General features: G+C 31.9%; 1 protein-coding gene across 2 annotated transcripts in view; it reads left to right on the top strand.

Annotated features, from left to right (window-relative positions):
* The first annotated feature begins 923 nt into the window (after positions 1-923).
* Positions 924-11,848, top strand: part of LOC114337268 (chloride intracellular channel exc-4) — an 87,546-nt gene continuing 76,621 nt past the window's right edge. For both annotated transcript variants that reach the window (XR_007700020.1, XM_028287683.2), the window contains exon 1: positions 924-1,217. Coding sequence is in view for 1 of the 2 variants with exons in the window: in XM_028287683.2 (XP_028143484.1) it covers positions 1,146-1,217 (72 nt within the window). In the remaining variant the exon portion in view is untranslated. The remainder of the gene's footprint in view (positions 1,218-11,848) is intronic.

Here is an 11,848-nt window from a genome sequence, read left to right as displayed (position 1 = left end):
TCAGTAATAAAACGAATACAAACTAACGCAAATACAACAGCTTATATGGTGAACAACTTATTAAGAGAACTAACAGTATCACCTACCTCGGTCGTAATCTAAATGAGAACTGGGACATGAGCAAAATAATTAGAATACGTAGATATAGAGAAGGCCACAGCTGCATTCTTTAAGATGAAGATACTGTTATGTGGAAACAATATTACTTTGAGTCTAAAAATTAGATTAGTGACATGTTTGTGTTCTCTACTCTATTGGTGTCGAAAGTTGGACTTTAACGGAGACACTTCTCAAGAATCTGAAGGTCTTTGAAGTCTGAGCGTATCGGATAATCCTACGAATAAGTTGGGTAGTCAGAAAGTCCTTACGGAAGTCGTCAGAACAGTTAAAAATCGCAAACTTGAATAGTTTGCCCATGTTATGCACCACCCAGTGACCCAGTGAGATATAATAATATACTCCATTTAATAATACAAGGTAAGGTAGACGGAAGAAGGGGGCCAGGTCGAAGAAGAACGTCATGGCGCATCCCTTTTCCGAGCTGCCGTCAAGTCAAGCAAACCCGGGCCCGGGGCACAGCCCGGGGTTAATGTGGATGTACGATGTATATGAAATGTCCAGTTGATGAGTTGCGGCTTTCGATGAAGTGGCTGTATACGGTTTTTCCCGCACCCAACAATTACAGGAACCTACATTTTATCGTTTTTACGTCAGTATTTACTTTTAATTTATTTTTAATTATATAAAATGTGAATCATATAAATATAATTATTATATTTCATCATATTTATATTTAGTAGAAACAATGATACCACAAAGAATATCTGTTAAAACAGAATATTTTAATCACAAACATTTCAAATTAATAACCTACACAGCGCCATCTAGTTTCAAAGGAACTAAGTATCTTTTGACGTTTGCTGCAGCCAACATTGCCATAAACTTCACATTTCCTGGTTCTGCAAATTTATGTTATCAAACGCTTTATCGCCTTCATGACGTTTTCGACACGGTTCCACTCCTCACTTTCCAACTGGCATCGCTGCAAAACTTCGCCAACTGAGTCATAAGATCAGTTGAATTTGTGCGTTGAGTGAGTTTCAACAAAGTTTTTCAGTGCCTTTTCCCGGTAGAAATTTTCAACAATGGCCGACGAAGTTGCTGAAAATGGTCACGCAGAAAATGGAGATGTACCAGAAATCGAGCTTATCATTAGGGTGAGTAATTTTAATTTTGAAAAACTCAAATTTTGCTGGGTGTGACCGGGACTGAGAAATCCTTACATAGCCACCTACCTTTTGTATAACATAAAAGAAAGTGTTCTTCAAACTTTATTTTAAAGATTAGATAATGTATAGTATTTTTTATGTTATGAAATACGACAGTACAGATATTTTTTAACGAAAAACCTGTTTTGTGGGTGCATTTTGTTTGACCTTGGAAAGTGTTTGCATTTGGCAAATATTGTTTTTTGAATATATAATTTTAATGAAGAATTCGTGTTGATGGTTGTTGTGAGATTATGGGTGTAATCGCTATAGTTAATAGTCATTGAGCTGTAACTGACAGCTCCGTTTACAATGAATTAGCAGCAATTTAGGAGAGGCAGATGTAAAGAAATGACAGTTACCCTATTCTAAATAATACTTAGGTATAATGCTAATAATAATTATAGACAAGTTCTTTATAACCTTTGTCATAGTGCAAAATGAAAAACCAATATATTGCAATGATAATATACAAGATATTAAAATTTTTATTTTCTTCTTCTTGGGCTTTTTCCCATTATGAGTTTGCTGTTTTCTTCCTGCACAGCACTCTTTTCTCCAAGTCATCTTTTCTGAGGTCTATCTATCCTATCATAGCAGTTCCTGTGTATGTTTTCTATCTCATGGCAGGTATTCCTCTCCATCTTCTTTCTGCGGAGTCCCAGTCCAGTATTCTTTTCGCTTACCTGTTCTCTGCCATGCTTTTTACATGTATGTACCACTGCAGGGCTCTATTTTCCAACTTTTCTGTAATTGAGCATTATACTTCCATTCTGTTCTAGATTTCCTCTGTTCTTATTTTATCTTCTCTCCTCAGGATTTAATGAAACATTCGTTGACAGGTGTTGAGGTATGACTGACAGCTCAGTTCATAATGAATTAGCAACAATTTAGATGAGGCACATGGAACGAAATGACAGTTACCCTATTCCAGTGGTCGGCAAACTTATTAGCCAAAGAGCCTAATATGAACATTATAAAAATTTAAAAAAATTGGGAGCCAAATCTGCTTGTTCAGTGAACTTTTATTACACTAAATAAGTAGTACACTAAATAAAACTAGAGTCTAGCCTAGCCAGTTAAGATACTGAAAAATTGCCCCAGCGATATTCCAAAAATACAAATACCATTTTGTTTTACATCAAAAAGTATTCGACTAAAAAAATTTTTAGACCCCTAGCCCTACCCATAACCTCCCAAAAAATTTAAACGTGTTTTTTTTTTTTGGCGATATCTTCGTTTCAAATCATCATGGAAAGTTCAATTTTCTTTCGTTTTGTAGGGTTTTTATTTTCTACAACATTGTATTTTTTACAAAATTGTTGGCGAAAATTTAATTTTTTTGAAAGTTTGATATGTAGAACCGAAAATGATCATGTCTTCCATCTCCAAGATCACATTTTTCTTTTCCAATATTTCCAATTCAAGACAAATACTTGTATGTTAGAATTTAGAGCGCCATACTTCCTTGTTTTTTTTCAATCCAGCAATTGTATTTCAAAGCTACCAATGTCAATTTCAAAAGGAGAAAATTTTTATTAAATACATTCTAATTTATCAAAATAAGATGTAATTTTTTCCTGCCAAGTTTTTTGTTAATAAAAAAATTATTGTGATTTCTGTAGATATTTGTGCCAGAGCCACACTTAATGAACCAAAGAGCCACATGCGGCTCCAGAGCCACCATGGGGAGCCACACGTTGCTGACCACTGCCCTATTCTAAACAATACATCGAAAAAATCTTTAAACACTTTTTTATAGTGCAAAATGAAAAACCAATATTTTACAATAATTAAAGGAGATGTTAAAAGTTGTATTTTATACTTCTTCGGTTTTTTCCCATTATGAGTTCGCTGTTTTCGTCCTCCACAGCACTCTCCCAATCACCTTCTCTGAGGTCTCTATATTCTATTCTATTAGCATTTCCTATGTACATTTTTCATCTAATGGCAGGTCTTCCTCTTCATCTTCTTCTTTGTGGGCCCCAGTCCAATATTCTTTTCGACCACCTGTGCTCTAGCATTCTTTGTACATGCCCGTACCACTGCAGGGCTCTGTTAGCTAACTTTTTTTGTAATTGAGCATTCTACTTCCATTCTGTTTCATATTTCCTCTGTTCTATCTTTTCAGGTGATTTGTAAACATCTTCTCATCAAGTCCAATTCAACTGTTCTTATTATTTATTTCGTGTTGTTGTTGTGATTGGTCATACTTCCGCTCCATATAGGGTAATATTCAGCACTATGCTTTGGAAGTTATTTTTTTTTGTTTTCCTTGGTCAGAGTGTTGTTGCATATCACTCCATGAAGTGCTTTCGTGGATTGTTTTCCCATGCTATTTTCATTTCTATATCTTTCATACAAGTACCATTTCTGCGTATCTTTGACCCTAAATACTTCATGTCTTACAAATCTTGATGGTCTCTTCTAAACTTGAGTTCAAATCTGCAATCTCAGATCCAATACATAAGTATTTGGTCTTATACATATTTATTGTGAGTCCCCATAGCTCATACTCTTCCTTTAATTTCCTTATCATATGTTCCATGTGCTTCTTGGATTGTGCAAAAAATAACTTGGTCATCTACGAAAATTAGTGAATGTATCAGTAGAATCTCGATTATCTGTCTTTCCATTAACTGTCACCTCTGTTAACCGTCAGGGTCCGTACATAAGTTGTATTGCCTACATAAGCAAAAATTGAGTTATCAATTCATTTTGTTTGAGCATTGCGATAAGTCAAACGAATCGTTAATTTGTGATAAGTAGGCAAACGGCTATTGATTACTGACAGATGACCGATGGAATGGCAATGGAGATGAAACAGATTGAGAAGCTGACACAGACTTGGAATTTACATAAAGAAACTAGAAAAGCTGCATCACAAATGCAACAATTCATCAAGTGGTATTCTCGAGTAAGTAATTGAGATGAAGAAGCCAATAAAGTAGATTGTATGATCTTACACCGATTGAGAAATTCAGCCGTTGCAAAATGTGAAGCAACAGTAAAACAAACAAAGATTTCCATTGAATTTTATCCAAATTGATTTGACTGTACAGACACAAATACCTCTTATACTTTTAAACAAAACATATTGCGGTTCGTTAAACTCAGACACAACTGGCTAGTGATTTCAGTAAGTAATTTTGCCAATTTGGTAAAATTGGCAAAAAAAAATAATTACTAAATAGTTAATAATTACTAAATAATTAGTTATTTTGCCAATTTTAACAAAATTGGCCAAAAACAAAAAAAATTACCTACTAAAATCACTAGCCAGTTGTGTCTGAGTTTAGCGAACCGACATACAAATAAAATTTGAGAGTTGTTTATTTATTTATTTTATTTTACGGGCAAGCCCAATTCTACAAAAATACATAGTGTACAGAAAAAAAAACAATAACATAATATAATATAAAAAACAGACATACAGAAATATAAATATAATATTAGAAGTAAATATGTACTATGAAATAATATCATAAAACCAAGTTAACAAATTACAGACGCTTCACTCAAATATTGATCCCATGTAAATTTCTTTTAAAACGACTGATGGAGTTGTCGAACAGTTGTAAATTGTAAAGGGAGTTTGCTAAATTCAAGACTCTGGGTATGAACGAAAAAAGTGAATAATTAAACCTGTGGAATGGTACATAAAATGTTCGCACTTGTCTAGTGGTGCGAGGTGGTACAAACAGTGCGATCTTATTAAGTAGTTGAGAACAACTGCATATACCATTTAAGATCTTGAATAATAGCAAAAGGTCCCTTTGTTTTCTCCTGCTTGCAAGAGAAGGGACCTGCAGTTGATGCTGCCATACAGCGTAATCTTGATAGGTATGAAGCTTAAAAGCAATGTAACGGAAGAAACTATTTTGGACTTGTTCAAGTTTCCTAATGTAGACCAAGTAGTGTGGGGACCACACTGAAGAACAATACTCGAGGTGAGACCTGATCAAAGAGAAGTAAAGAACTCTAATACTGGATATGTTTGTAAAATCACGAGTTGTTCTTTTTACAAAACCCAGCATTTTCATAGATGTTTGAATGACATTGATGATGTGAGTATTGAAACAAAGAGAGTTTTCCAGTGTAATCCCCAAGTCCTTGATTTTATTAACAGTGTTGAGCAATTGGCCATCAATGTAATAGTTTGATAATATTGGGTGGTGAATTAATGTAATAGTTTGATAATATTGGTGTACTATGAATTTTAAATTTTTTTTGTATAATGTTCTGTTAACCGTCTTTTCGATTATCCATCATACCCTTGGTCCGGTGCCCTGACGGATAATCAAGGTTGCACTGTATATTCTCTTGTATTGGTACCAATGCCCATTGTTCCACATTTTCTATTCCATTTTTGAGGCCTTTTGCTGTGATGATTGTTTTTGTTGTTTCATTGCCTAACTTTATTTGGACCTGTGTTTTTTATACAGTCTTTGTATTATATTTATCAATTTCTCTCTAACAAGCATTCTTCTTTTTACTTCGCACAGTTGTTTCCAGGGTACGCTATCATATGCTTTCTTCAAGTCAATAAAGGTCATATAATATTATGTGTTTTAATATTTTTATCTTCTTATCTCATGATGAATATATTATCTAGACATGATCTGGCTTTTAAGAATCCGGCTGTTCTTTGCTAAATAACTTCTCTACCTTTTTATTTTTGATTCGTTTAGTTTGATTCGTTGCACTTATCTTGTCTGCTGTACAATGATTTCTTATTTAACATACAATTTTTATTTATCATCAACTTAATTTTGACATTAATATATGAAAGATATAAATATTTCGAGCGATATTTTGGGCAAAATAGACATTGGTCTAGTGTGTGATATCATTTATTTTATCTCTAGTGCAGAATGATAAGTAATAATGAGACAGTTTCTCTAAATAAACATTACCAATAACAATTCATACGAATCTTACACTGATTTAATAATTCAACTTCACTGGTGTATTTGTTAGTATCTTGCGGTTTTGTATGTATATAAATATATGTATAGATTGTTAGTCAAAAGGTAGTAGTCAAAAATAGTTAATAAACACACAATGATAGATAAAATAAAAATATACTCAACATACAAGGGCAGTAAAAGAAAAATCAAGGTAGATTTTGAAGACTAACCACTCAAAACATGTAGTAGGACAGCAAGAACATCACAAAAACCTCCCAATAAGTAGAGACATAATATAAAGATTGCTCGAATCAATGCAGTGTATGAGAATTAATACGAGGGTTACAAAGGATAGTGCCTAAGAAAAGAACAGGAAAAGGAGAGATTCGGCATGCTAAAACAAGAAAACCTTATCTGAAAGAAAAATATAAATTAATATACTATTAAAAAAAAACCAAGAAATTCAACAGAAATTAACAGATGTTCAAAAGAATATAGAGTGCAGAATTCAGATCTATGATCAAAATGTATAAAGTAAGTACCACTACTACAGAGAAGTCCCATTTTTTATTGAAAAAAATCTTAAAAAATTATGTTAAACCATTAAGAAAAATGTTAAACCATTAAGAAAAATGTTAAACCATGCTCCAAGTTTTTTTAATTTTGGAAGAAGAGTTCTTTGATGAATTTTTCAATAAAATCGGATCCCTCTAGTAGTGGTACTTTATAGTTTTTTGACCATATCTCTGAACATTGCTTTGTAAGCTAAAGGTGATCAGCTAGAAATTAAATATTTTTACCCACTTCAGAAATACTTTTCTTTCCCATTCATTCATTTGTATAAGTGTGTACAAAAACATATCAGTCTTTTTCAAATATTTAACAGCTCTTAAAGCATATAAATTTTTGTATGGCAGTATAAATAACATAACCATAACATACTTATCTATATACCTTTCACAAGGCTAACCTTATATCAGTCAGTTTAGTTTTGTATTTGTTAATTAAACTTTTTGTTTATCACTGTTTTGGCGATAAGTTGCTTGTATAAGTATATAAAATTATTTTTTTCATTCCTGTTATTGTATCTTTTGAAAGTTGTTGATAAACATCATTTCATATAATTCAACAAACAATATTCGTTTCCTGTATAATTTTGGGCCCATGATGTACAGTTTTATGATTATGTATAATGTTTTTGTAGTTAACTTAAAAAGTAGGAAAAATCTTATCATCATCATCAACAGCTATTCCATCCTTCCTTAATTTTGTCCATTTATTTCTGTTCAATGTTTTTTGCATCCATTTGTGAACGGCCATTCACTTGATGTCATCTGTCTATCAGCTTTAATGTCTGCTTCTACCTGTCTTTGGCCGCCATTCAACAATTCGCCTTATCCAACTATTGTCTTCCATTCTTCCTATGTGTCCTGGTCCTGCATAGTTCTATTTTAACATGGCAATCTTCTGGATTACATCTGATACTTTTGATTGTCTTTGTCGTCTTATTTCATCATTGAATTTGTGATCGCTGATTTTTAATGTTGCATTTTCCATTCAGTAGCTCTCCTCTCAGGAGTCACTTGAAGTTTTTGTACTATACTGTTGTTAAAAGTCCATGTTTCAATTCCTTATGTCAGAACCTTCAATACTTACTGATCGAAAGTTTTTGCCTTTAAACTATAGGAAAAATCTGCTGTTACCAAAATATATCTTATGATATATTTGTATTTTAGTCTTTTTTTATAAAGAAGCTTCCTAAATAATTAATTTTCTGAAAAAAAAATCTCATAGAAAAATTGTTTCCTGTGACAAAAATGTAGGTACTTTTTGAATCTACGGAAAAAGCAATCCTACACAATTAAATATATTTAACTTTTGTGCAGCTGTTATGTTTTGAAAACAAAACTTTCATCAATTTTGGCATTTTATCAAGTTTTTTGTGTTTATAAGATCTATGTAGTTTTGAATTTATGACTTTAAAGAGACAGCGAAGCAAATCTTTCTTGTTTGGCTTACTTTTTATATTTTTAACTTGAAATTGTTTGTAAGAGTCATTTCAAGTTTTGGTTTTATCGGTTTTATATAATAAAGTAATATGTACTTAATATTTTTGAAATATGGTATCCTGTCAAAATAGCCCTGTCGAAAAAGTTCCGACAAAATAGCCTGCAGACAAAATAGCCGCGAAACCATAGCTCGCCCAGAAAATAGCCCTGACAAAATAGTCGCGACAAAAAAGCTCCCTTCAGAAATCATCATGAAATAATCCCTTAAAAATATATTTTTTTCGGAAATGGTAATTATCTTCTATTCAGATGTTTATCTTAACCACATTAAAAAAATGGTCTTTTCAGAGGTGTCTGTGTCTTCTCTTAGGTCAAGTTCTTACAATGCGTTCTGTTATCTAAAGGATTTGATAAAAAATTAGGCTTAAGTTAAACGCGATTATATTTTATAGCAAATTTTTATCATATTCGAATTAATATACTGAACCTTTTAATTTTTATATTCAAACATTATCTAATTATTATTTAGTATTGTTTTACTAATTTTTTGGGATATGTTGTAATAATGTTTTGGACGAGAATGTATTAAATTCTTGATGTTATGATAAAATAAATGGTACTCCATTAAAAAGTAAAATTTTTATTGGGGGTGTTTTTGCCGGGGCTGTTTTAGCCAGGGATATCCTGGCCGGGGCTATTTTGTGTGTGATTTATTTTGTGAGGGCTATTTTGTTTACGGGCTATTTTGTCGAGGCTATTTTGTTCGGGCTTTTTTGACGGGGCTGTTTTGACTGGGCCGTTTTAATGGGTCACGTTTAAGTACACATACTTAGAATCCATAGTAACTAAAATGTAGAAGAAAGTTGAAATTAAAAGAAATATGAAATATTATGTATCATTCATCATAGTGTGTGTTAAAAAAATGTTGTGCTATTTTCTCTTTTTTATGTACTTTTAATTTTATGGATGATTTGTGAAGGCTGCACTCTAGTTTGCTAGATCTTTTTCAATTAATTTGCAGAAAATGACAAAGTTTCAAATCATCCTGCTGTCCTTGCTGAGCTATATCATGGCTTTTCTGTTTCTTGTCAAATTAAATCATTGAGACAAATTATCTCAACATACCTAAGTACAGGACAGCATGATGATTTTGAAAAGAAGAGTTCTATGTTTATATCATTCCTGTTTCTAGGTAATTTAGAATTTGTTTCTAAAATTCGTTTCTTTATTTACAAAGCCTAACCGGACTTGAAGGCCTAGGGCTAAAATTCAGTTATTTTAATACTTCTTATATATTATAAAACTTGCCAGTGGGGTGGCTTCTTCTCCAATCATGCTCCTTGCCTACTAAATTGTTTTACTATTCTCTTCCATTCATCCCTATTTTGTTGCTCTTTTTTCCCAATCATGAATTTGACAATTTTTTTGAATTAAATTAAATGAGGCAAAAAGAAGAATGTATGTAATTTATTCAATTTGAAATACATTTTACTGTTGTCCAAAAACAGGAAAAAAATGTAATTTGAAAAATAAACATTGCTTTTAACTTAAATTAAATTTTCAAACTGCTAAGAGGCAGGTAGGTGGCAGTTTTAATATTGAATTTAAGCGGAAAACAATAGGTATTTATCAAATAAACATTGTTTTCTGTTTTCAGACAAGAGTAAAATGTATTTCGAATTAAATAAAGTATATACATTCTTCAGCTTGTCTCAATTAATTTAATTAAAAATGATCCAATTCTAATTAATTTAATTTTTTCTGGGCATCCTCTATAATTAATTATGTTAATGTTTATATTAGTGAATATAGCGTTGAATAACCTTTCGAATGAGCTATCGCACGACCCCTATTCTTATTAAAAAAAATAATCGATTACGTCATCACGCCCAGATGGATGACGTCACTAGTATGATATATTTGCCAAAAAATTATAATTTAAAAATAAAAATCGACCTGTTTCGGGATTTATCTCCAGAGTCGCCCATTCTCGAGAAAATGAATTTATTCCAATTCAAACGTCCTCACTGTACAGTTAAGTCCACGAGTCTTTACCCGTGCGTCATTAATACCTGTCGAGATAAAACACATACTTTTTATCTAGCATCATTCTCTTCCACGCATGAAACTAAGGACAAACCAGCTGCCGCCTGTTATTAACGACGTTCTACACCTTCGGCAAAGAATTAAGGATTTGCATGAAATTTTAGTATGTTATAGTTTACTTAAAAAAACTAAGACATGATTTTTTAAAAATTGTTTTACCGTGCCGTTTAATTACTATTTAAGGGTCAAAGTTAAGTTTTAACATGGGCTCTTATGGGGATTCTTAAAAAGTTAATAACTTTTGACCCAAATTTACGATTTTTAATTATTTGTGCTTAAATGAAAGGTTTTTTTGTAAGGAATAACATATTAAAAAATGAGGATTGTTTACCGTACCATTTATTTTATTATAATTAATTCCGTAATTTCCGTAATTTATTATAATTTATTTTTATAAAGTATTCAATACTGAAACATATAGTTGGAGTATTCTGCTATAAATGCATTGTTACCAACTTTCGCTTGCATATAAGTTTCCCCCCCCCCCTTTCCTCTGAGAGGCATACCTCGGAACGAAAGTGTAGAACGTCGTTAAGTAAAAAACACATGTTATTTTTATGAACGATCTAGACTCAGTGCATTGAAAAGAGATGGTACAAAGAAAGACGATTGGGGATGTTTTCATATATTTTAAGTACAATTTCTGACGTTTTGGTTTGTTTACTTTTGTGGCTGTCAGTTTGTTTAATTTTTTGCTGTTTTTTTGTCGAATTTTTGCATTTTGAAGTTTTTTATAGTATGCAAACAGTTGTTTTCACAACTAATTTTATATTGGAGTTAGAAATTTCATGATAAGTTGTTATTTTACGATAAATTTTGACAATGTACAAAGCTATCCTCATTCTTGACTCAGTTAAGGGATGCTTGTGCTTAATGTTCCGCCAAAGTGAATACCTAAAATAACAAAAAGAAAATATGTTGTTGAATTTTTTTATAAATTGTTTATTTATTTAGTAATCAATGATAATAAAATAATTTATTAAGCTGTAATTATGCACAAAAATTTTAAAGCAATACTTACATTTGACATTTTATTTATTTGATAACGTCAGATTTTATACTATAACCCGTGATCGGAATAATACCCACTTTCTTCAACTTGCTGTTGCCTTTAGTAAATTTCCGACTTATTTCGTATGCTTTAAATGATGACGCACGGGTAATGACTCAGGGACTCAACTGTATGTGTTTTTATTGTATACCATAATATGGCATATTATGCTAAATCAAATCTATGATTTTTGTTAAAACTTTTACTGGTAATTTTGCATATAAATCCTTTCATCCAGACAAAAACCGATTGAATAAAAACATTTAGTTACAGTTCAACGAAACCGCGGTAGTCATTTCCTTATAAAAATACTCGAGTCATTGGCCGAATTGGTTAGACACTAATTTGAATCGAACATTACTCAAGACATAATAACTAGAACTAACGTTCTCGAAACTTTCTCCGGTAAAAATCGATTTTTTTCGAGCCCGACCAAAATAACGCGAATCAACCGTGACTGTTGCTTTGATTTTAAGGTTGGTTCTAGATTATGTTTGTGATATA

This window comes from Diabrotica virgifera, chromosome 8, assembly GCF_917563875.1.
Source record: "Diabrotica virgifera virgifera chromosome 8, PGI_DIABVI_V3a".
In the NCBI taxonomy this organism is placed as follows: Eukaryota; Metazoa; Arthropoda; class Insecta; order Coleoptera; family Chrysomelidae; genus Diabrotica; species Diabrotica virgifera.
The sequence above is the reverse complement of the archived record's forward strand: the minus strand, read 5'-3'. Positions and strand labels throughout refer to the sequence as shown.